The sequence below is a fragment of the Colius striatus genome, chromosome 3 (genome assembly GCF_028858725.1).
Source record: "Colius striatus isolate bColStr4 chromosome 3, bColStr4.1.hap1, whole genome shotgun sequence".
NCBI lineage: Eukaryota > Metazoa > Chordata > Aves > Coliiformes > Coliidae > Colius > Colius striatus.
This window is the reverse complement of record NC_084761.1, coordinates 90,088,059-90,111,835: the sequence shown is the minus strand read 5'-3', so window position 1 is coordinate 90,111,835 and position 23,777 is coordinate 90,088,059. Positions and strand designations below refer to the sequence as shown.

Genomic DNA, 23,777 nt, shown 5'->3' with positions numbered 1-23,777 from the left:
ACCTCACTGCCACAGTGGGGGTTACGGCTTCAGGGCTACAGCTGGGCACGTTGGAGCAGGTGGCTGTGACAACATTCCTGCTGTCCTTGCTAATGCATTTGAGGGGGAAAGAGGCCTTTTCTAAAGCCAAGCCCGCAGGCAGAGGCACGGGTCTGACATTGGGCTCTGAGGTGGACCTACAGCACGAGCCTTGCTGTTGCTGCAGCGCTGAAGCTGAGGTCAGTTCTGTGTTAGAGCCAAGGCTGTACAAAGGTCAGTTGTGTGGCTGAGGGCTGCTGCTTGCTGCAGGACACACTCACCATAGCCTGACACCACTGCTGACAAACACGGGATGACAATGGCTGCAGCTGGAAAAATCCACCAGAGAGACTGTCAGTGAACAGCAGAGCTCAAAACAGTGACAAGAGAGTAGTGAAAAACATGTGCCCCAAACTCCTCACTGCTGCAGAGAAACAGGTAGAGCTCTGGGCCACTGCACCTGTAATCGATCACTAGCCTTAACCCACTTCAGTAGTGGCAACATCCCCTCCCAGCCCACCCCAGGGCGAGCCCCCAGCTGCTGTCTCACAGGGCTGTCACTGCCAGCCCCGGGAAGGGGGCTCAGGTCACAGCAGCCAGCTGGGAGCTTTCCACAGCCCTGCGGTTGTCAGGTGGAGCAGGGAAAGGGAATGGCCCGTGTCTGGAACAGACAGGGAGGCGGCTGTACGCAGGCACGCTGTCCCCACCTGTGCTGCTTCACCCCACTCATGGCTGGCAGAGGCAGCCATGTTCTGTCTCAGGAAGTAAGACAGGCAAGTCCAAGAAGAGGTTACAAAGTTTTTGGACACAAAAGCCCAGAGCTGTTCAGCAACCACTGCCCTCTTACTGAAACGGGCGTTTGCTGCCAAGAAGAAGTGCTTTAAGCATACAAAGCACAGTCTTTTCTGGGAAGGAAAGAACAATTGGAGAGGAGTAACAGACACGTGGCCTTAACTGCAGGCACCTGCGCTCCTGGGGCAGAGGGAGGAAGAGGTTTCCCCCTGAGGCATTTCTGGATGGCTTAAATGGGGAAGAGATAGAGGCTTTGGCCCAGCTGTCGAGCCCAGGAAGAGGAGGCTCCTGACTGAAGCACTTAGACAAAGTGAACTCCTCTCGCAGAGGCTGAGGGCTCTAAAAAGCAACTTAACCTGAAGATAACATGTAAGTTTTGAAACTTGTCAAACACACACAGCTGTCCCTGGACAAACAACCTACTACACAGAAGCATTTACTTTTGTAACTAGTTGTATTTGAAGCTTCTTAACAACAGTCAGCAGCACTGGGAATGCCTGAAATCACTTTTTTTTCCAGAGAGGCACTTCAGCACAGAACCACAGAATCTCAAAGGTTGGAAGGGACCTTGAGAGATCATCCAGTCCAACTCCCCTGCCAGAGCAGGGGCACCTAGAGTAGGTCACACAGGAACTCATCCTGGTGGGTTCTGATTGTCCCCAGAGAAGGAGACTCTACACCCCATCTGGGCAGCCTGTTCCAGTGCTCCCTCACCTCAACAGGGAAGAAATTCTTCCTTGTGTTTCTTTGGAACCTCTTATGTTCCAGCTTGTACACATTGCCCCTTGTCCTATCATTGGCCATTACTGAGAACAGCCTGGCTTCATCTTCCTGACACCTGCCCTTTATGTACTTGTAAACGTTAATGAGGTCACCCCTCAGTCTCCTCCAAGAGCCCCAGCTCCCTCAGTCTTTCATCATAAGGGAGATGCTCCACTTCATCATGTTTGTGGCCCTGAACTCTCTCCAGCAGCTCCCTGTCCTTCTTGAACCGAGGGGCCCACAAATGGACACAATATTCCAGATGTGGTCTCACAAGGGCAGAGTAGAGGGGGATGAACCTCTCTTGACCTACTGCCCACAGCCCTTCTAATATACTCCAGGATGCCATTGGCCTTCTAGGCCATGAGGGCACATTGCTGGCTCATGCTCATCCTGCTGCCCACCATGGCTCCCAGACCCCTTTCCCCTACACTACTGTCTAACAGTTCATTCCCCAACCTGTACTGGTACATGGGGATGTTCTTTCTCAGATGCAAGACTCTACACTTGCCCTTGTTGAATTTTGTTTCTGCCCAACTCTCCAGCCTGTTCAGGTCTCGTTGAATGGCAGCACAGCCTTCTGGTGTGTCAGCCACTATCCCCAGTTTAGTATCGTCAGCAAACTTGCTGACAGTGCCTCTGTTCCCTCATCAAGATCATTAATGAATATATTGAACAATACTGGTCCCAGCACCGATTCCTGATGGACTCCACTAGATATAGGCCTCCAACTAGACCCTGTCCCATTAATCACCACTCTGTCTTCTTCCCTTCAGCCAGTTCACGATCCACCTCACTACCTGATCATCAGGCCCACGCTTTCTCAGTTTTGCTCTGAGGATTCTGTGGGAGATGGTGTCAAATGCAGATGAATCCCACTCCACTGAAAATGATTCCCCTGAATAACAGCATAGATTGACAGAATATTAGTTATGCAAAGGCTTAAACCTCTTTTCAAGCCATCCCCACTTCTCAGGAGCCAGAGGTGCAGTTTTGCTGGTGCCTGAGCGTGCAGTGCTGACCCACCCTCAGAGCCTGCGGATCCCTGCAGCCTGGTCCCCAGCAAATAACACAGCCACCATGGAAATACAGAGACATGTTCTCTCTATTCACCCAATAGCTCAGGAAAACAAGGTTCTGATTCTAGATCTGATAAAAAGGGGGGAGGAAGAGAAAAAACACTCTCAAGAGCTTCCCCAGTGAGACAGAACAAGAGCACTGGGGATGCTTCCAATTATCACCAAGGCGACTTCCTCTGACACAAACAGCACTGGAAAAAAAGCAGACACCACTTCTTCCATATTTTATGAACAGACACATCAACCCACTGTCCCTTATCGTTTGAAATGAGAAGTGCATCTTTTTTAAAAGGGTGAATAAACACGCGAGGAGCAGCTCACCGAAGGAGTAGACCAGCAGCCCGGCCCCCAGCAGCGGCACACTGGGAGCCCATCCAATCGTCAGGAAAGCTGGGACCAGCAGCAGCACGGCCTGCAAATGAACAGCCCTGTTACAGTCAGGCTCTGCTTGTTACACCCTAACTCCAGCTGTCCTGCCAGTTCCGCTGGTGGGACGTGTCAGAAGCAGAAAGCCCTTTATTCCCAAGTAGACATTTCAAATGCACCTGGCTGGCCACACATCAGCACATTTCCTGTCCCCCTTCCCCGTCTCAGGCTGGAGTCACAGGCTGTCGTTATCCCACCACCCAGGTGAGGAAAGATGACTTTTGCAGAGTTCTCTCTCTTGATCTGCTGGATTTTGGTGATTTTTTTTTCTCTCCTGTGTTGAGCTGGACAGAAATCTAGCTTTAACTCCATCTCCTGTGCTGGCAGATTGCTCACAGTCTTGTGTGCAACAAGACTAGAGCTCCTCTGCTTTTTCTCAGCAGTGCTGACTGATTTGATCTTTAGCTTTCAGAGCCCATGCTTCTGGAGCCAAGAATAAAAAACAAAAAACAGGGCAAACGTGGCATTTGAGAATCAAACCCAGGAAGAAAAAACATTGTCCATCTCCTCCAAGAGCCTGGACTTCTGTTCCCTGGTGACCCCTCTCCCTTGCACACAGAGCTTTCGCAGCAAAGACTGGTCAGTTACGATCTGCTGCCTGTTCCATGAAAGAAAGTGCTCACTCCCACCAAATATCTTCATTTGAAGACTCAGTTATAAAAGAGCTACTGTAATCACCGTGCTGAGAAAGGCCACATCTGCGTGGGCCGGTCCCAAACTAATTGCCAGAACAACTTCAGCGCAAGGGGCAGGTCCCAGCCGAGCCGCACAAAGGAGCGCCCCGGGGCCACCGGCGTGTGGGAAGCGACCGGCGCAGCTGAGCCGAGGCAGCGTTCTGAGGTACCTGCGCTTGGTGCAGGGATGAGGAAGGAGTATCAGAATTCATGGGGCAAACGGCTGATGGCAGACGCTGCAGAGCAGCGGCAGCAGCCCCACAAGGCAGGCAGAGCGCCGGCAGAGCGCCGATGCGCAGGTAACGCCACAGCCTGAGCTTGCCTTCACGGGGAAACGCTGCCCCTGTGAGCCGGGCAGCTGCAGCTCACTTCTGCCTGCGGGGAGCAGGGGAGATGCACAAATAACTTTAAGAAAAGCTGAGTCAGTTCACTGGAATGCAGTGCAGTTTGGTAATCTCTTTTTTACCCTCACACTTGAAATATCACTGGCCTCAATGCATAATACATTACTGGAGGCTCTAACAGTCCAAGCGTGCCTACTGCCAACAAAAAGTACAGAAACACTTGAAACCTTTTAGTTCCACACCAAATGTAAGTGACAAGACACAGCTACTTGTCCCATGGCTGTGTAAGCACCAGGAAGAGCAGCAGCAGCACCTCTGTGAAGGAAGAGACAAAGCACAGAAACATGCACCTCCACCAGCAAAGCTTCGGCCTGACTGCTGGTACCTGCCTGTTACACCTAATGCTGGTGATCACAAATCAGAGTGGAGAAACAAGCTACTTCCCCCTGCCCACCAGTGAAATAAACGGTAGGCAAGGCCTGTTAGACATGGAGATGGACAGACTGAAAATAATTTGCCAGATGAGAGTCAGAGGTGAGCTCTGAAGCTGCTTCACTAGTTTCACTGTGTGCTCTGCAAGAGAAACCATTCAAACAAAGCACAACCTTCACAGCACTTTATGTACCCTGCAGTCAGACACTCCCTTCTCATCCCTACTGCAGTCACAGATGAGGAACAGCCAAGTTTCAATAATACTGTAGCTGATAGGGTAAGAAAGGATTGAACATTCCAGAGTTCACTTAGACTGGTAACTGCCCAACAACCCAGGTCTTGAGAAGTCATTTAGCTAGGCTGAGGCAGAAATCTCTTTGGATTTGACACGTACAGTTAGAGCCTCCAAGCCCCCTTCACTGCACTTCAGACTGAAAATCAACATATCAGATTGGTGAGGGAAAAGAAAAAAGAAATATCTATTTTTTTTACCCTTTTTACAGCTCTGATTTCATTTCCTGGCTTGATTCGGCGAGCGTAGCCTCCCTGGATCACAGCCATGGTTATTCCAATAAAGAAAAACATCTTGCCCTGCTGCATGCTGGAAGGGAGGCAGAAACACAGATGATGGAGTCACGCACAGAGCATTCCACCCAGGGATTCACAGGCCCAGTCCACACCCTTTCCTGAACAAGAGGGAGAAAATGCTTTTTGGTGCTCGCATGAGCAGTGCAAAGTGTTTCATTTGTTTCCATGGCAGGCAGGCAGCAAGGTCCCAAACCTCAGAGGTCTTGGGACAGCTGTTGGCCAAAGCTGAGATCAGCTCTAGAAGTGCTGTGGTGCAGTTCAGCTGTTTCTAGGGTGGCCCAGGATGAGTCAGCACATCAGTCCCCCTGTGCTGAGGAAGTCTGTGCTGCTGCCATTCCACCACTCATACCAAGTTTGGTTAAGGTCACCAAGGCACAACATGGGCACTGCCACAGTGGTGATCAGGGAGCTGCAGTCACTCCCTCCACCCTTAAATATTTCTTCAGATGTCCCTCTCTCCTCTCTTATCTACTAAGCTATGTGGATATTCTCAGCTCAAAGTTCCCACCTCTGTAACAAGCTTGTTTGAACACGGCCTGTACTGTTTGCATCAAGCTGTGTACCAGGCCATCCCAACAGGACTGTGCAGAAGCAACTTCCATGCACCAGAAAACCTTTCCTTGAGGCACACACATTACTTAAACCACACACTGTAAGGAAAGACAGATGGGGAAAGATGAGACAAACCCCTGAGAATTACTCAAAGGGAAGGACACACACAAGGAGTGAAGCTACAAGATCATGCTCCTGGCTGGAAATCTTCCTATATGAGCTGGCAGGAAGAGAATTTCAAGCTGGGCTGCTGTTAGTGGATTCTGTTCTCTTTCTTCTCTAGTGTTTGACTAAAGGAAATCAAACCCTCTGATGTAGTGACTGTACACTGCCTGCAATGCAGAACTCTTGATGAGCAAATGCAGTCACATGGCTGTCCCTCCATCCTGGGCCTTTTCTGAGCTTCAAGATTTGTCCTGACACTGAAAACTCTTCTGGGCAAAAATAAAAGGTTTTATTATTATCATCAATACAACTAGCCCAGCTGTACGTATTGCAGGAGCTTTAATTTAGTCTTGTGTACTGATCTTCTCTAGTTAATAGACATGTAGATGATTTCCTTGCACCATAAACACTGTGCCTATCTTTTGATAATTCCTTCCCACAAAGCCCAAGTGTCATTGAACACAGTGGCTGCTTTCTGAGATAAAGCCTCTCTTGAAAAGAAATGAAGAGACCTGAAATGAAGATTTTATAGAATCATAGGATGGTTGGGGTTGGAAGGGACCTTTAGAGATCATCCAGTCCAACCCCCCTGCAGAAGCAGGGTCACCTAGATCAGGTCGCATAGGAACGTGTCCAGGCGGGTCTTGAAGACCTCCAAGGAAGGAGCCTCCACAACCCCTCTGGGCAGCCTGTGCCAGGGCTCCCTCACCTGAACAGTGAAATAGTTTCTTCTTATGTTTAAGTGGAACTTTTTGTGTCCCAGCTTCATCCCATTACCCCTTGTCCTGTTACTAGCTACAACAGAAAAAAGGGATGTCCCAACCTCCTGACACCCACCCTTTAGATATTTGTAAATGTTAATAAGATCTCCCCCCAGTCTCCTCTTCTCCAGACTAAACAGCCCCAGTTCCCACAGCCTTTCCTTATATGAAAGATGCTACAGTCCCCTGATAATCTTGGTGGCCCTGAGCTGGACTCTCTCCAGCAAGATTTGGACACAACATGTACCTTCTGAGTGTGCTATACCTGCTGAACTGGAATCTCTGGTGAGTGAGAAAACTCAGCGTGTACTCCAAGCCTGAGAACAGGAAGAGGTACAGGAAATAAACCAGGCCCAAGGTTTTGAGATTCTGGAGATCTAAACAAACAAACAAACACCAAAGGGAAGACAGAAAGACAAGATATCTTGAGAATACAATAGTAGAGCAATTAAAATGATTCCTCCCTTCTTCTGAGGGGAGAAGTACCAAAAAGACTAATCAGTCATCACTCTCTGGGTCACCCTGGTCTCACTCATCCAGTCCAGCCCCTCTGCCTCACACCTACACCCCCACCCACACCAGCATTCACTTGCCTATTTCATCTATTTATTTTAATCAATACCTGTGTGCCACCTAATACCCCAGTGCTGCTCTCAGGATGCTGCTGGCTCAAGCACAGGATCCCTTTTCCTAAGCTACAACTGGTCTCTTGACTAATAAATGCCTTACTTATATAAATATAAAAAATATACCAGCTGATCTATAAATCCCTTACTTATTTTCCTGCTAAAGCAAGGTTTAACAGGTTTGCTCCATAGTGGCAAACATTTCTCTATTCCTGGTGCAGCAACAAGGAGGACTGAATGGGAATTGCTGTAGCAGGCAAACACTTGGTTCTTTTCTATGGCTTAAGTAATTTCATATAGAGCGTTTGCCATCTGAAATCCCACACCTCCACATACTGAACTGAGAAATAAAATTCCAGCCTGGACACTCCTGGTTTGCAGCTTGACTAAGCAAGCTCACATCTCCCTTATTCATGCCTTGATCTGTCTTTTCCAACCACTGCACTTACTGCAGCCTGCCCCTTGCTGCAGCCTGAAGAAAAAGCAAGCAGCGAGTGAGAAATCTTCAAAACACTAATCTCTGAAACCTCCCTTTGGGAATAAGAGGACCAGCATCCAAGGGACTTGCAAGTCTCTGGTCCTAAGTTAGTAAAGTGGGTTTCAAATGAGTGAATAGGGCTGTTCTGAAATGATTTGAGTGAAGTTTTCACTTAGAAACCACTGCCACATATGAAAAGCCATACAACACTGATATAAAAAGCCAGCTAACACTTACTGTCCTGTGAAGGGGATTCCTTCCTTCGGGTGACGGCAGAGAACTGAAATAAAGCCAAAGGACTGAGCAAGTCCAGTGCTGCCTGAAATCCAGATGTCACAGAAGAGACCTGATGAGAGAAAGAAGAGGCTTCTTTAAAAACCTGGTGTAATAACTACTGTAAGGAATTGGCAGTAACCACCTGATGGGTTTCTACACCTACACAAATTATCTGAGATGCAACGAGGCAACTGGCATTGAGGTCTGGGTGACCCCCAATAACAGCCCAGGCTTTCTGAGCACAGAACTGTCTCCAGCACTATAGCAGCTTTCCCTGAAGACAGAAAACAGATTCTTCTCTGGGTTCTTAAAAAGCAGGAAAGGCTCATTATCTACAGCCTTGAAGAAGGCTTTATTGGGTTCAGCTTTTGCATCACCCCTCATGTCCCAAGAGCATATACTGGGAAAATAACGGCCCATCTGCCTGCCAGCTCATGGGAAGCTGGGGATTTGCTTGTGTGCTACAACTCAGAGCAGGACATGTAGCACATGAAAGGACAGTCTGTTTTGGTACTGGTGGTTGTTTCAGCCAGCCAGTGACACCTCCTGGGGAAGAAAAGGAAAATATCATTTTTAGAGAGACTCTTCAGACAGATTTTAGAGAGATTTCTAGAGAGATTATTCCCAGCCACACTGTGGCCTTTTAAAGAGGAAAACTACTCTGTAGCACTTCTGGTCCTTGTACTCCGTACATCCCAACCTAACTATGCACCTAGTGGCACACTCTCCCTGCCCCTCATCAATAGGTGCCTGGAGATGCTTATTCCTCCATCTGTAGAGAATTGAATGTTTTGGTTGCTTTATTTTTTATTCTAAAGAAAATACCAAAGAATTGTGTCTAAATTCTTAAGGAAACAGTTCCTTTTAAAGTAGGAGAACTTAGACTGTCCCTTTGCATGACAGTCACAGGAAGAGATAAGACAGACTCAAGAATTCCAAGTAGTCAGGATCAGTATTTCACATCTTCAAAGCATTGCAGACTTTATCTGATGAACTTCCTTCTCTTCCCAGATAGCAAGGCAGAGCTAATACCCCCTTGAGGGCAGAGATTAAAGGGCAAAATATCAGTGGAACTTATTTGTTGCCTGACTTGAGGGCTTAAAGGGACTGGATTTAATAAAGCCACAAACACATCAGCCTCTGATGCAGCATGGTCTGATAGGCAGAGCTGCTGAGTACCTGACAGCCCACGAGTCTCAGGACAACAACCAGGTCACTGTACCAGGCTGGTTTCCTATAAAGCCATAAAAACTGCTGATCCACATGGAGCAAACTGGAGTATTTATTTCCCCTTCCACTGCACTGTGTTGCAGAGTAAACAGACACTCCCAAGAAGCAGTTTCCCCGTGCTTTTAAAAGGTCTGTAAGAGGATTTCCTGAAGCTGGCTTGTAGCAATCCTCAGTTCCTGCATTTGCTGGTGTGGTGGTGTTTGTACTACAGCATGGAGAGGGAGATAACAAGCACCTTTCCTCAAGCATGTTTGCTAGTTATAAAAACCCCTGTTTAGAATTCTTATCCATGCCAAGGTGCCAAGCTGCTTCATACTACAAGGCTGATTTGAGTTTGGTCCGGATGATATACATTAGGCATATCCATGTTTAAAATATCAGGTGGTTTATGCAACATATGCATTAGCTTTTAAAATATATATATATGTGTGTCTGTAAATTTATTTTAATTTCTCCCATCTTTGCCCTAGAAGCAGTGGTCTGGGAGTGATTTCCTCCATTGACCAATAATGAAAACATTGTCCTAAAACTGTTTCACCACCCCCAAATAGCAAAGCACACACTGCCAGATCCAGGCCCGGGCAGCAGCTGCATGGAGCAGAGATTCTTTGCAAGTTTGAAATTTGCCATATCTAACTTGTGTTTCATTTCTATGCCTATGCTCAATTTTTACTCCATGACCCCAAAAGTCACCTTGAATTGTGGGCTTTTTACATAGTGTCTTTGTTTACTCTGTTTGATGTAGAGGCTAAGTAACATGTCTTTAAGGTATTGAGTTGGGTCTAAAGCAGGAATGCAGCCTGGGCCTTCCAAGCTCCAGCCCTAACCTTCAAATCAGACACTGTTCACTATTGCACAGAGCAAAAGCCTCTTTTTTCCCCATCAGCCTGCCAGTGATGCTGCACAGCCCTGCGTCAGTCCTTACACGGTTAGCTGGACACCAGAAGAAGAGCAGCGGAAGAGCCTCCCTCCAGCTAGGCAGCCTTGCCCGTGGCTAGCTTGGCTAAAAATTAACTCAAGAGTTCTTAAAGGGGACAGATTCCACTAGAGATATTTCTTTTTCTCCCTTCTCCCAAGCAGGTCACAGGGGGAGCCTTTTTGGCTGTGAAAGGTACAGTTCTCTGCTCACTCTTCACCTGATAGACTTGTGGAACAGTTGAGAGCAAGGGGAAGAAGGACAGTGAAAATTCTGTTCTCTTTGGCTGAAAACTCCCTCCTTCTTCTCCCCAGTCCCCCTCCACCATCCCCTTTCTACAAGTTAATTCCAACACAAAGTGCAGTAGTACTGAGGACTGACAGAGAAACAGGAGTATGATGACAGCACAGCTTATTTCCAGGAAGCAGATGTCTGATCCCACTGGCACATTCTCCTACTGGTTTTCGTTATCATTTCCCCTCTTTTTATAGCTTTGTCCTTCCAACACATCCAAGTCCTGGGATTCCAACACTGGGAGCACCTGCTCCAGCTCAGCCCAGCCAAGTTCCAGGAAGGCAGCCAACATACCTGCCTTTCCCTGTCACCCATGGGCCAAGAAAACTGCTCCACTCCCACTCAAAAAGTTACTCAAGGAAACCTGGATTACTCAAGGAAAGATCAAAGCAGCCTTAATAAATGAAGTCACAAATACCTTAGAAGCTATCAGTCATGTGGGCAGATGCAGGCTGAAAGGAGATGGCACAGAAGCACCAACACTGGTACCAATCACAAACTCACACACAGACAAACCACTGCTCATCAGCAAGCAAACACGCATGGTGACCCTCACAAACACCTATTCATCTACCTCACACAATCCCCACTGCTGCACAGAGACCCCAAAAGCCCTCACACAATCCCCACTGCTGCACAGAGACCCCAAAAGCCCTCACACAATCCCCACTGCTGCACAGAGACCCCAAAAGCCCTCACACAATCCCCACTGCTGCACAGAGACCCCAAAAGCCCTCACACAATCCCCACTGCTGCACAGAGACCCCAAAAGCCCTCACACAATCCCCACTGCTGCACAGAGACCCCAAAAAGCAGGGATAGAGCAAGATTTTCTTATCAAATTTCAGTGGTGTTGGCTAATACAGACTAGCTTATCAGAACTCTCAAGAGGATAATAGAAGAGGGAGAGAGGTATTTAGTCATCATACAGCCCTCAAAAGGCACTGAAGCCATTTATCACTCTACAGCAAAGGTGGAATTGTTTCCAGAACACAAATTTGCTCTACAGCACTTCGTCAATGTGTTGCCACCAGCCCAGAGCGTGCAGCTCTAACCAGTCTCATCTGGAATGTTTAGAAACAGCCAAATAGGAAAAGGGAACAGATGACACATGGAAGAGCTCTTTAAAAAACCCAACAAAACAAAAACCCTCAAAGCCCAACTGAAAAACTAGGTGTAGGGCTTGGGAAGATGACATGAGCAACCCATTTCACACAAGACACAACTTGCTGGAAAACACTCAGGGAAGTCTACAGTCAGGAAAGACCCAATCCAAGAGAAAGCCTCAAATCCAGTGCTTCACCTGAATTTGGTCTCTCCCCACTCCCAAAGGAGACTGCTCCAAGAGACTTCTGCTCACAGATATCTTGGCCAGTGCCTGACCATGTAACATTACATCAGAATGTTAACAGATGCTTAGCCCCACAAATCCAAACAGTCACTGAGTTTTATCACAGACAGTGTAGATATTTTGTATCTGTGGAAGGCAGCACAGCTCACAGGTAACAGTGGTTTGCTACTTGAGTGCTCAACATAATCAAGCAAATACGAGGTAATAGTTAAGAACATTTCTAACAGATACTGGTTAAATGAAAGAAAATCCAAGTCTCTGATGCATCTGCTTTTACAATTTAGCTGAAATTCAGCACCAGGGAGTCCTTGTGACCACAGTTTAAAATTCATCCTCTCCCTCACAGGTTCCCATTAGGTTTTGAGAAGTTTAACTGTAACACACCAAACCCAGCAATTAAGCAGGCAAGGTAACCACAAAGAATTCCTCCTGTGACACTGGGCTAGGGGGTGACACCACCATGCAACCACTTTGACACCAGCCTGAGCACTAATATTAAATCCTAATCCCAGGAATTACCTAAATCCTTGAGATACTGGCTCAGCCCCTTTGTCACTGCTTCCAGTATTTCACAGAGTCATTACAGTTGGAAGTCCAATCACAAACCTCACACTGCCAGGCCCATCCCTAAACTAAAACATATCCCTCAGCACTTCATCTGTGCATCTTTTGAATATCTCTAGGGATGGTGACTCCACCACCTTCCTGGGCAGCCCATTCCAATGCTAAATAACCCTCTCAGTGAAAAGTTCTTCCTAATGCCTGATCTAAACCTCCTCTGGCACAACTTGAGCCTATTTCCTCCTGTCCTACTACAACTCCCCTTCAGGCTTCAACAGCTCTCAACTCCTGTTTTTGCAAGAACCACAGACCTTCAGGCTGACAGTCCATTTACCCGTTTTTCTTTGGGCAGCGTCTCGGGAAGTAGGAAGAAGATGAAAATGAGATCAGCCACAGCAAACATGAGTGCCAACAATGCTGAATGGAGGTAGAACACTTCTCCTTTCTTTGTCTCCATGGCCAGGTAAGCTCCAATCATGGGACCCAGGGTAAAACCAAGGGAGAAAGCAACACCAATCATTGCCTGCAGTGATAACAGAGAACACAGACATGTAGTTTTAGAAACCAGTTTGTTGAGGTAGCTCAGCTCTAAAACAATTTGGCTTTTCTGGCATTTACCTTAAAGAAATGCACCCAGACACAGATGGAAGCACCCTGAGGGTGCAGGGAGTGCAGAGCAATGACCGCTCAGCATGAACAAAGTGTTATTTCCAAGTAACTGCTTTCATTTTCTGTCTAGCTGGGAAAGTGGCAGGAACAAACTGCAACGTGGTTATGAGTAAAAGGAAGCTGGGAAGGGAAATAATGATTCTCACCTCGTGGACTGCTCTGCCAGCAGATCCTTCAGCCACAGGATAAATTTTTGCAGTGTAGAACTGGAGAAGGGAGGACAGCACCATGGTAGGAATTTGTAATGTCTATAGCTTCTAAGATGCTTTAGTAATTTCTGTGTTTAGGAATTGATGTGTCTCAGAGCAAACAAGCTGAGAGGCTTCCCAGAACAGCCTGAACTTAGTGCGAGTACTACAGAGGATTTATGAATTCACTATGAAACCAGCACATAGGAAAAGAGGTAGAATCTGTACACACTGCATGGGAGCTTAAAAGAGCACTGATTTGAGTCATCAGCCTCAGTGACATTCCTCGAGAATACAACAGTGCAGGATCTGGCACATTCAAAGATGTGCATTCACCTATGCAGGACCCAAACATGCGCCATCCCAGGTCACAATCCTCCTGCTTTCCTCAGTCTATTTAACTATACCTATAGCATTACACTAAACAAGGCCAGGGCACATTCAGGTGTGATCCAGTGTTGTTCCAGCCTGCCCAGACAGCACTCTCCCAGGCAATGCCCAATCGCTCTTTGGCAACTGCATCAGTCAGATGCTATTCTCTTCCTAGGAAGCACAATGGACATGCCTACGCAGCTCTGAGAAGGAAGAGAGTACAGCCATAAGGATGTGAGCCATGCTGTTCTGACTGACTTGCTCTCAGGCCCTAAAAACAGTCCCTGATCCATTTTATTTACTGGTGCTATATGGCTCTCTGTCTTCGTAAGTAAAAATACACTTTGGCTCACCAGGACTGTAATAAATTGCTTGGAAAACTCATTTGCCATCATCATGAAATCTAAAGCTTTCACCTCCCAAAATGCAGCTGTCCCACACAGTAGCTTATAACAATCTGTCAAGAGAAGTTCAGGCCCCCAAGGTTTTTGTAAGATAAAGGATCTAACTGGTAATTTACAGACCAAGTTCAGCCTGCAGGGTTTCCTTCTGGTCCATTGCCTTCTGGAAGAGGACAGGCAGCTGTTCATAGTACTTGCAGTTCAGTCAGCCAAATGCCACATCCTTTACCCACTGAGCTCAGATCCTGAAGCCAGTGCAGCATGTAAGCAAGTCAGGAGGCACGCTGTGCTGTGCACTGCTGCTGTGCCTCCACGGGTTGGCAAGGTGAGAAAAATGGGTTGTCCTGTAACTGGCTTCCAGCTACCAAAATTGGGCCCTAAGTCCTTGTAGTTTCTCAGCTGTGGTAATGAGGATTGCAGTTATCAGCAGGAGTAACAGTTACAACACTTACACAGGGAGTTATCCATGTCTGGGGCATTTGCACTTCACTTCTAGGGAAAAGTCATTGGCAAGTAAAGTCTGAGAGCTCACCAGGAACTGATCTGGCATCTTTTCAAAAGAGAGGTAACATATAAGAACATGTTTTGCCTTGATCAGTGAATACATGCCTGAGCAAATCATTCTGAGTACCTGAAATCAAGTAACCAGCCAACCTAACCACGTATCCCAGGTGTGTAACTCACCATGCCCTTGCTCCGTGCTTTTGGAGAGTGCAAGTCAGCAATTATAGCTGTGGAGAGGCTGACATTCCCTTTGCTTATTCCACCAATGATCCTGGAGAGAAGGAAAACTCCAAAAGTCCTAGAGGCAGCCCACAGTGCGTATGATGCTATCAAACCCACCTGCAGAAGCAAGAAAGGGTTTGCCATAAAGCAAAGTTGGTATCGTTTCTGCCTGTTTCCTAGACAAACATTTAATTTCTTGGTTGGTTTGTTTTCAACAGCTGCTCCAAAACCCACGTAACAGAAATGTCTGAACTAGTGCACTGTGTCCTGGACAGCAGAAAAGAAGTAGGAACAAATCCACACAAACTCCATGTAAATATGAGATTACTAATAAAATCAGAAGAACAAAGACAGTTCAGAGGGAGCCAAATGAGCCCTAGGCACAAACCCAGTTTTGTACATCCTACTCCACTTGTTTCCAACTTCAAGAAAATTCCATTTTCAAAATAACAAGAATTCACAAGTCCAGCCCTTAAATTTCATAATCAGTCATAAGCAAGTGTGTTTATTCCATTCACTCTCCACAAGCCTACAGAATAAGGGGATTTGTATATCACTTGCTGCAAAATTCCTCCACATATGTACACACTTACTCTGCATGGCTTCTGTAATTAGAACCTCATACCAGCAACAGAGAAAACATTTTGGAGAATGTTCAGAAGAAATACATCTTATACCTCTATACAGCACTTCTTAACCAAAAGTCCCCAGGCTCTGTAAAACGGGTCATGAAGTGATCAGCCCTCACTAGTCACTTGGGGAACTGAAACATACAGGGATTAACTCTTAATATTTGTAAACAGAGCATCAGAAGTCACACTCATGTACAGAGGGGAAAGGGATTGTGGAAAATCCCAGAAACATGTCCTTCGTGCCTTCCACAAACAATTTTGGATGTGGGAAGCTCAGCTTAAACACTGGCATTTGGAAGCATGGTCAAGGGACTGGGCACTCAACAACCAACAGGCCTACAATGTTCAACCTCCCAGTGCTTTGTCCTAAGAACACGATCCCAGTGGCTTCACCTGTGTAGTGAGACGGCAGGACTGAAATCAGTACAAGACACATACCACTGTCATCAGGATGACAGGCCTTCTGCCCAAGTGGTCTGACACAGCACCAGTGAGGGGAGAGGAGAAAAACTGTAGGATGGAAAAGACAGAGCCAATCAGACCTAAAAAAAAATAAATACATGGATCATTAGACTTCTTGCCTTCATGTTGAAGATGGCCAACCTGGTCCTGACATATCACACTCTTACATCCTGCAGAAACATACAGCTGAATGTAAATCAACAGCTATAAAGAACAGCTTTATCTCTGAAACTAAGCCACCCTCTGAACACCCATCGTGCCTTGTTACTTAACTGAGGTAGCAAATACAGACAGAGCAGGTACACAGACCACAGGAACAGGCATGAACTGGATGATGCACTCATTAAATCTTCACTGGTGAGCAGGGGGTTGGAACTCACTGGTTATAATGGAATGCTGCTTCTCCAATGCTTCCTCAGCTGACTACATATATTTTCTCTTTTTAAAGCAAATACAGTTTTTAACAGTCACAGTTCTTTTAAGATTTTTTTGATTGTTTGAACCTGATTCTGTCACACTTAATTAGCTTTTCTTTCCTTCTTGTGGCAAGAAGAACATAAGCACTGCTGTTACTGAGGCACCCTAAGAAGTAGGAGTGATTCCAACAGACTCCAAGAGTCTTTTGAAATCTGCCTCCAGCTTCTGTGATCTTTAATTCCTCTTTTCTCTTGCCATTTCTAGCTTCACACTCCTATTAATTTGCACTACACTCTCAACAGGCAGGCAAAAAATGCCTTACTGTCAGTTTTTCTCTAAAGGAAAAACTAGGTTATATGTCTCATTCAGCCATTGAAGCTTTAAAAGGCAGAGACTAGAAGTTCTGCTCCCATGAGCTTTGAGGGAGGCAGAATATTGATCCTGAACACCTTGGGGGGAACAGCTGTTTGTGATAGCTCAAAAAAAGGTCCAAAAAAGATCTTATAGATAGGTACTGGCAGTTTATATTAGAGACAGAACCTTTCTTCCTTGTATTTCTAGCACTGTAAAAACACCCAGACATCCCAAACACTTCACAGCCAGGGAGCAGTAAGAGCAAAGCTGTTCCACACGGGGGAAGGAGCCAGGAGCTGTGTGCTCACAGCAGCGGCAGTGCTCTCCCCAGCCAGGGCACAGTCACCCCAGAACCAACCTGGATGGGCTGGGAAGGGCAGAGTGCCACCAGCCAGGGCCACTGACAGGCCCAGACAGGGCAAGGGTCACACACTGAGTCCATCCTGGGAGTCTGGTCAAGAGAAGAAGAGAGGGGCAGAGAAAGGAGCACAAATGAGACTGTGAGGTAGGTTCACTCAGGAGGTAAGACAAGGCTATATTTATGATGAGTTCAGATGAGGCGCAGGCCTGAGCTGAAATACAGCTCCTAAATCACTGGGCAGAAAGTGTGTGAGTGAAGGCAGGTCACTGCACAGAGGTATTGGTGCCCTTAGAGCCTTGGCAAGGGCAGGGAAGGTTTCTGCCCTGAAGAGGTCACAGTCTAAGCAAAGATATACGGGAGCAGAATATATCCTGCTCTGGCAGAGGCAACAAGATCATCTTGCAAGTATCTTTCCAGTCCTGTGCTCCTTGTTGCAGGTGAAGGGAATGAAGGGCAGAGAAAGACTGCAGTGCCCTTTGCTTAACATCGTAACAAACCTTTCCACTGTGTAACCATTTAAGACAAGATGGATTGAGACAGGAGCTGACCAGAACTAAGACAGCTTTTGTTCATCTTCCCCTGCTTCTACAGCCTTGGTCAGCTCTCCAGTGAGCTAATTCAACTCAACCTGGCAGAAAACTAGCCTGAAAAAAAACCCCATTATTAAAAACGAAGTTTTGTGCTCATTCAGCAAATTAGATGTCTCATTAAGGAAAGCTGTCATCAAAGCCAGCAGAAGAGATGGAGTCAAATGTGACAGATACCAGGTGAATTCAGCACCCTCTCTGCCTGTGGCTGCCACGTAACTAAAGAACACTCCCATCGCTGCTCCAAACTGCTTCTAAATACTTTTCTCTCAGCACTTTTGTCAGAGAGAGAAAACAGCAAGAGATACCAGCTTCCCTTCTGAGACAAACAGTGTCTCTTTTTATTTGTGTGTTCCCAGTCAGATGTTACATTTTCTTCAAAGGGCAAAAGACTCAGCTGGAGTCCTCTGGAAGTTGCCCAGAGTTTTTTCCTTCCCCTTGCAAGTACAGCACTCACAAGAGTCAGAACATGCAACAAGTTCAATATGACTATGAATTCCTAGCTCCTTATTAAACAGTCTGAGATAGAGAGAAGATGCAAGGAGGAGGCATGCAGTCAGGCCTTAGAGGAGAGAGAAAGCAGTTCCGAAAGGATTAGAAAGGACTGTTTCCTACCATTCAAAGCCAGTAATCTAACTGAAAATAAGCCCAGAAACGTGCCTGCAAGGACAGTGTGAGAACAGGGAAAACTGTCTATAAACTTTCTAATGACTGTTAACCCCCCCAAAATACTTGAAATAGTAACAGGACATTCACAACTTATGTGCTAATAAAGTTTTGGGGTTTTTTTAGTTTAAAAGCCTTTTGCTTATCTTGTGAGAGGTCTCAGCTCACTAAAAGGAGAGAGTCTAGACATTTCCAATTTAAATTAACCCAGACACCCTCACATCTTCGTACTCCCAACTTCCTCCCACTCTCTAGACTGTAACGAGTGAAAAGAGTCTCTGATGTGTAACATGACATATGCTGCTGGATTTCCTGCACTACTCCCAGTGGAGTTCACCCACACCAGACTGTCCTAGAGAGAGCAAATGCTTCTGAACTTTGCAAGTCAACAGCTCTCCTGCTTTTAACAGGACTAATGAGATTTAGAAACAGTGCTTCACTATAGCTGCCCAGCAGGGAGTTGAGACTTGAACTCACAAGCTTCTAATTCCAGGGTTTCCTACTGATTGATCTCCAATCATGTGTGGATTAATTGTTACAGGAGAGTAACTCCTGTGACCATGCAGGCTCTGGCACAGCAGGCTACTGACCCTCAGCTGGCAGCCTGACAATAAGGAACAGCAGGCCTGTATTTCTGTAGCAATCTGTAGAACAAATTGGGCAAGATCATAAGATAATTCAGGTTAAAAGGGACTTCTGGAGGTCACCTACTCCAACCACCTGCTCTTAGGGTCAGCTATGAGGTCAGACCAGATTGTTCAGGGTTTCATCCAGCTAGGGTCTGACAGTCTCTGAAGACAGAGACTTCAAACCTCTCTGGGCAGCATCCTCCACTGGCCATCATCCTCACTGTTAAAAAGTTCCTCTTTATTGCCAGTCTGAAGCTCCATGTATGCCTGTTGCCTCTCCTGCCACCATGCACCACAGCAACACACCTCACTGCCTTCCCAGTAACTTCCTTAAAGGTACTGAAGCATGGTAACAGCTGCAGGCTGGATGAGTCCAGGCTTCACAGACCCTCTGTCTTCCTGGCCCTCTGCTGAACTCATTGCAGCTTATGGATGTTCTTTTACTAGGAGTCCAAAACTAGATGCAATGCTCTAGATGCTGAGGGAGACAATTGCTTCCCTCCACCTCCTTCTGTTCATAGAGCCCAGGTGCTGTTGGAGCTATTTCTGCCAGGGCTGGTTTGTGCTCAGCTCACTATTCACCAGGACCTTCAGGGCCTTTACAGTAGAACTGCTCCTCACCAGACAGAGTCCAGCCTGTACTGCTGCAAAGGACCACTCCTTCGCAGGGGCAGGACTTGCATTTGTCCTTACTGTATTTCTTAAGGTTCCTGTTGGCTCATTCCTCCTGTCTGACCACGTGTCTTCAAATGACAGAGATGGGACCGTTCAACACTTTGTTGTTATCAGTGTGATGAAAACAAAATCATGTATTGCCTACTGTAAGAGACATTTTCTGTGCTGTTTAAATCTAAATATAGTAACAGGCAAATAGGCTTTTTGTATTTCTTGTCATTTTCCTTATCGTTCCTCACATCAACACTGCTAATAACTTGAAAAGAACACTGTTCCGGGGAGGGTCTGTTAGCTAGTTTGTTTCATTTCCATACCTCCAAACAGGACACTGTTATATTTTCGCTCTGGAGGCATCCCAACCATCGCTGCAAACCAGTCAACACCACGTTGCAATGACAAGTAGAATCCATCCTGCAAAACAGAGAGCTGGGAAATCAAAGCAGGAAGACAGTTTTCTCTGTTTCACTTTCAAAGCTTTTCATCAGAGCTTAGTAAACTAGAGACAATGTTAGATGATTCCTTGTCTCCTTCAGGAAAATCTCATTGATCAGCTGTCATAGGCTAAAAATAACTCACACTGTGAATGCTAACAGGCAGCAGATATTTGGGTGTATGTGTTTGGGTGAGGGAATGTCTAAATTGGAACTTTTTTAAACCATCAAAGTTGGTACTTGCTAAAACTTGAGATAAACAGAAGTGCCATGTCCTGAATCCTTCAATTAATAAAGCAACATAAGACACATTCTTTCCCTCTGCACGTATACTAGAAGAACCAGGGGCTTGTAGGTCCAAAAAGAAGAGGTAGTCTGAAAGGGAATGGTTCCTGAAAAGAGGAGGAGGACTTGAAAGGAAGAGAGCCCTGAAAAGAAGATGAAGATCTTGGCTATAGGAAATACACTGGAAGTAAGGGAAGATCCTGGAGATGAGAGCCCACGGTTAGGGTTAGAGGTAGGGTTGTAAGGAAGACAACGCCTACAGCTGCAGTTGGGACAGAGGGACTATGAGGTGTGTGTGAGCTGCAAAAATAATTCTCCCTTGACAACATCTTGTCCAGCGACACTTGAGGAGGGAAACTGTGAGCAGCTGCATGGCAGGGAACCAACACACCTTTCAGCCCTGTGTCCCCTGACCAGCAGGCAGCTCCTGCTAAGAACAGAAGCTGAGATGTAGTGAACATGATGCTGGGGGGTGGGTGAACGACTCAAATAGAGTAAAAGCTCTTATCTCTTTGGTTCTTAGATAAACCCCAGTATGCAAATCCTTTATAAACTGTCATTTACTCTGTCTGCCCAGAGACACCAGAGGAAGTCACAAATGCATTGGTAATTACAAGCAAGAGACTGAATTTTCCCCAAAACAAATCCCTCATTTTAATGAAAAAGCAAAAGGGAATAGTCTCATGCAGGTTACCAAACACATTCAGTCCTCACACTATTTAAATGTAGTGGATACTATTATTATTAAGACTACAGCTATTTGGTTTGTCCCAGGGCAAGGGACTTGCAGCCTTCCTTAAAGATCTCATATCTAAATTTTTCAGCAGGCTGATTTCTCTGTTGCTTACCTCAGTCTGGCTGTAATAATCAAGGATGGAAGGAAACAGTGGCAAGATGAGAGCAAATCCCAACAAGTCGATGAAGAGTGCCAGGAAGACAATTGTAATAACACGAGTGGAGTTCTGTTCTTGCTTGTCACTGACGCAGCGGCCGCTGACGCTTTCTCTGTCTCGCAAGGCCATGATCCCACGAGCCCTGTTTTTAAAAGTTACATTTATATCCAGTCAGCAGGAAGCATTTTGAAGGCCTTTCATAAGAGTATCTTGCTGATTCATTCTCCCTTTCTACAGACATGACAAAAACAAACATAAGCTATGGTTATATTAAACTACTTGGTTTTCAAGGGAGCAGGAACCTCAGCTCCCAAGTCCTGATTATTAGCTCAATATCGAGTTTGTTGACATCAAGAACGGGCTACAAGGGCAATAAGAGAACTCTATTATAGGAACATCCCACAGAAAACACAGAATTAAGGAGCATTCCAAGTTTAAAGTGTGAGCAACGCTAATATGACTTCCCCAAATATTTTCAACTCGGCATCACAGTAAAATAGTTAAGAAAGGGCACTCTTAATTTGAACACCTACATTGAAGTAACTAATAGATTATTTATGCCTTCAGTGTATACTAGAAATGACTAAAACAATAACAATTAAAGAAAAAGAAGGTAGATTTCCTAACTATTGCAGGAACTCTGTCTTTAAGATAAATCCCAGAGAGCAACAGCAGCTCAAGAAACCACACTACAAAATTTGGAAACGTAACTTTTCTCTCCCTTTCTCTGGACAGGTCATGTGAGTTGGGGCACCAAATGATTAAGGCAGCATTTTAGTTTGTCAGAAATATCAGTACTAGCTTTCTTTGATAATACTCCAAAATTATCTTAGGCTACATCTTAGACCATAATCCATTCAGGATTTAACAAATAAAGAAGTCAGTCTGTATTCTGAACAACACTCAATTTCACCAGATATCAGTATCAAGGAGTAATATGCAAACCACGAAACTGCAAACTTCAGATGTGTGAAAAAATACAGTGAATCTCGGTCATTAACCAATCAAATTTGGAGTCTCTTCTACTGCAAAAATCCCTGAATGTTTCTTGCACAGCAAGAGTAAAAAAGGAGACAGAAATCCATCCAAAGTCAGTCAATGCCATAATATCCATTGAGTTTGACACATCAGGATCGAAAACACTGAGCAATTAATACCAATTCTATTCCAGACAAGACACACCGAAGTACATACACACTTGTGCATATAACATCCTACTACACTAACTGAAGATGGTAACACTTTGTTATGCTCAGCAATAAATAGTATTGTGACATTTCCTTCCCTGTGGATTCAGTTTACTAGCTCTGATGCGTTAATAAAGTTCAAACTCCACGAGGTAAACATGGAAAGGGGCCACCTGCAATCCATTTATTAAACTCTCAGCGTAATGCTCTTAAATCTGCCAGTGAATAGAGCAGTTGGGTTATGTTCAGCATCCTTCTATTTAAGATGGCCGGTCATCACCACTACAAATATTTAGCGTTCTTTGTTCACCCAAATGATAGAAAAGCATCTGGAGCCAAAACAACGATTCCTTTAGAGAAATCCTCCCTGGGCCTAGGTCTATCCAGTCAACAGCTGAGAGATTGGTTCCTTGTTGCAGATTCTATCTCGTTTTCCCTCACGATTTGATTATTCACCTACTGAAGTGTCTGACCAAGCTGAACTTTATTCCAGGGTTACTCACAGAGGGTAACATCTGTAACACCTTACCCTCATGGCCATTTCAGCTAGCATGTGGCTTGAACCTATTGATGCTAGCACTGACCTTTAGCTCAGCTCCAGCTTCAGCTGCGTGGTTCCTATTTCCCTTACGCAATATCCCAAGGTACTACATGTTTCTGCCTTTGTGCTCCATCAGTTTTGTTCTTCAAACCTCTCTATACTTTTTTCTAGGCAGGAAACCACCAAACAGTTTATAGGCCATGGCAGCCTGTCAGCAAAAACAAACCCCTTCACCTCTGCCGTGACATTTGATTTCTGTGAGTCATGTTTGAAGAGGGCAGGATTTGCAGCTCAGGGAAGTCGTTTCTCTGGCCACTCGCTGGCTCGGCTCTCCCCAGCCATCCCCTCGACACTCCCCATCTGCGCCTCATCACTGTGCCTGCAACCTCCGACGGCAGGGCCGGGGCTTTAACGCTGTGCCTCGGGAAGGGATGAGCCGCAAAGCCGGCGCTGCCCTAACGCAGAGATCTGTCATCTGCCAGCAGGAAGAATTTCATCCTTCTGCTGTTTTCTTACCACCCTTTTGTCCCTCTGAGCTTTCTTAGGTCCGGCTTTACCTGCTATGCCTTGGGACGGCTCCTTAACCAAGCCCTGACTCAGGTCAAGAGCCGCGTGTCGATCGCGGGGGTGGGAACGGCAATTTCCCTGAGCGGCCGAAGCTCAGAGAACAGAGGGGCCGCCGAGCGGGAAAGGGACGAGCGTCCGCGGCGAGGACTCGCCGTGTGCCCCGCACGGCACCCGCCGCCGCCCGGGCACAGCCCCGGGGACCCGCCACCCGCTGGGGCGAGCAGGGCCCAGCCCAGCCCCGCGCCTCCCGCCACCCTTCCCCGCACGCCACTGCAGCGCCTGCTCCGCTCCGGGCCACCTACCGCTCCTCGGGGGGCTGGGCCCGGAGCGCGCCCTCCGCCCGCCAAGAGCCCTCCTGGGGATGCTGCGGGCGGGCAGCGGCTCCTCCCCGGCCCTCGGCGGCCTTCCT

General features: G+C 46.4%; 1 protein-coding gene across 1 annotated transcript in view; it reads right to left on the bottom strand.

Annotated features, from left to right (window-relative positions):
• Window positions 1-23,777, bottom strand: part of MFSD10 (major facilitator superfamily domain containing 10) — a 27,393-nt gene extending 3,616 nt beyond the window's left edge. Inside the window, exons 1-11 of the mRNA XM_061993862.1 lie at window positions 23,671-23,777; window positions 21,029-21,215; window positions 19,779-19,875; window positions 15,752-15,855; window positions 14,640-14,798; window positions 12,660-12,848; window positions 7,935-8,043; window positions 6,859-6,970; window positions 5,020-5,128; window positions 2,973-3,063; window positions 300-347 (exon numbers count right to left, since the gene is read on the bottom strand). Coding sequence (XP_061849846.1) covers window positions 300-347; window positions 2,973-3,063; window positions 5,020-5,128; window positions 6,859-6,970; window positions 7,935-8,043; window positions 12,660-12,848; window positions 14,640-14,798; window positions 15,752-15,855; window positions 19,779-19,875; window positions 21,029-21,202 — 1,192 coding nt within the window. The 5' untranslated portion in view covers window positions 21,203-21,215; window positions 23,671-23,777. The remainder of the gene's footprint in view (window positions 1-299; window positions 348-2,972; window positions 3,064-5,019; window positions 5,129-6,858; window positions 6,971-7,934; window positions 8,044-12,659; window positions 12,849-14,639; window positions 14,799-15,751; window positions 15,856-19,778; window positions 19,876-21,028; window positions 21,216-23,670) is intronic.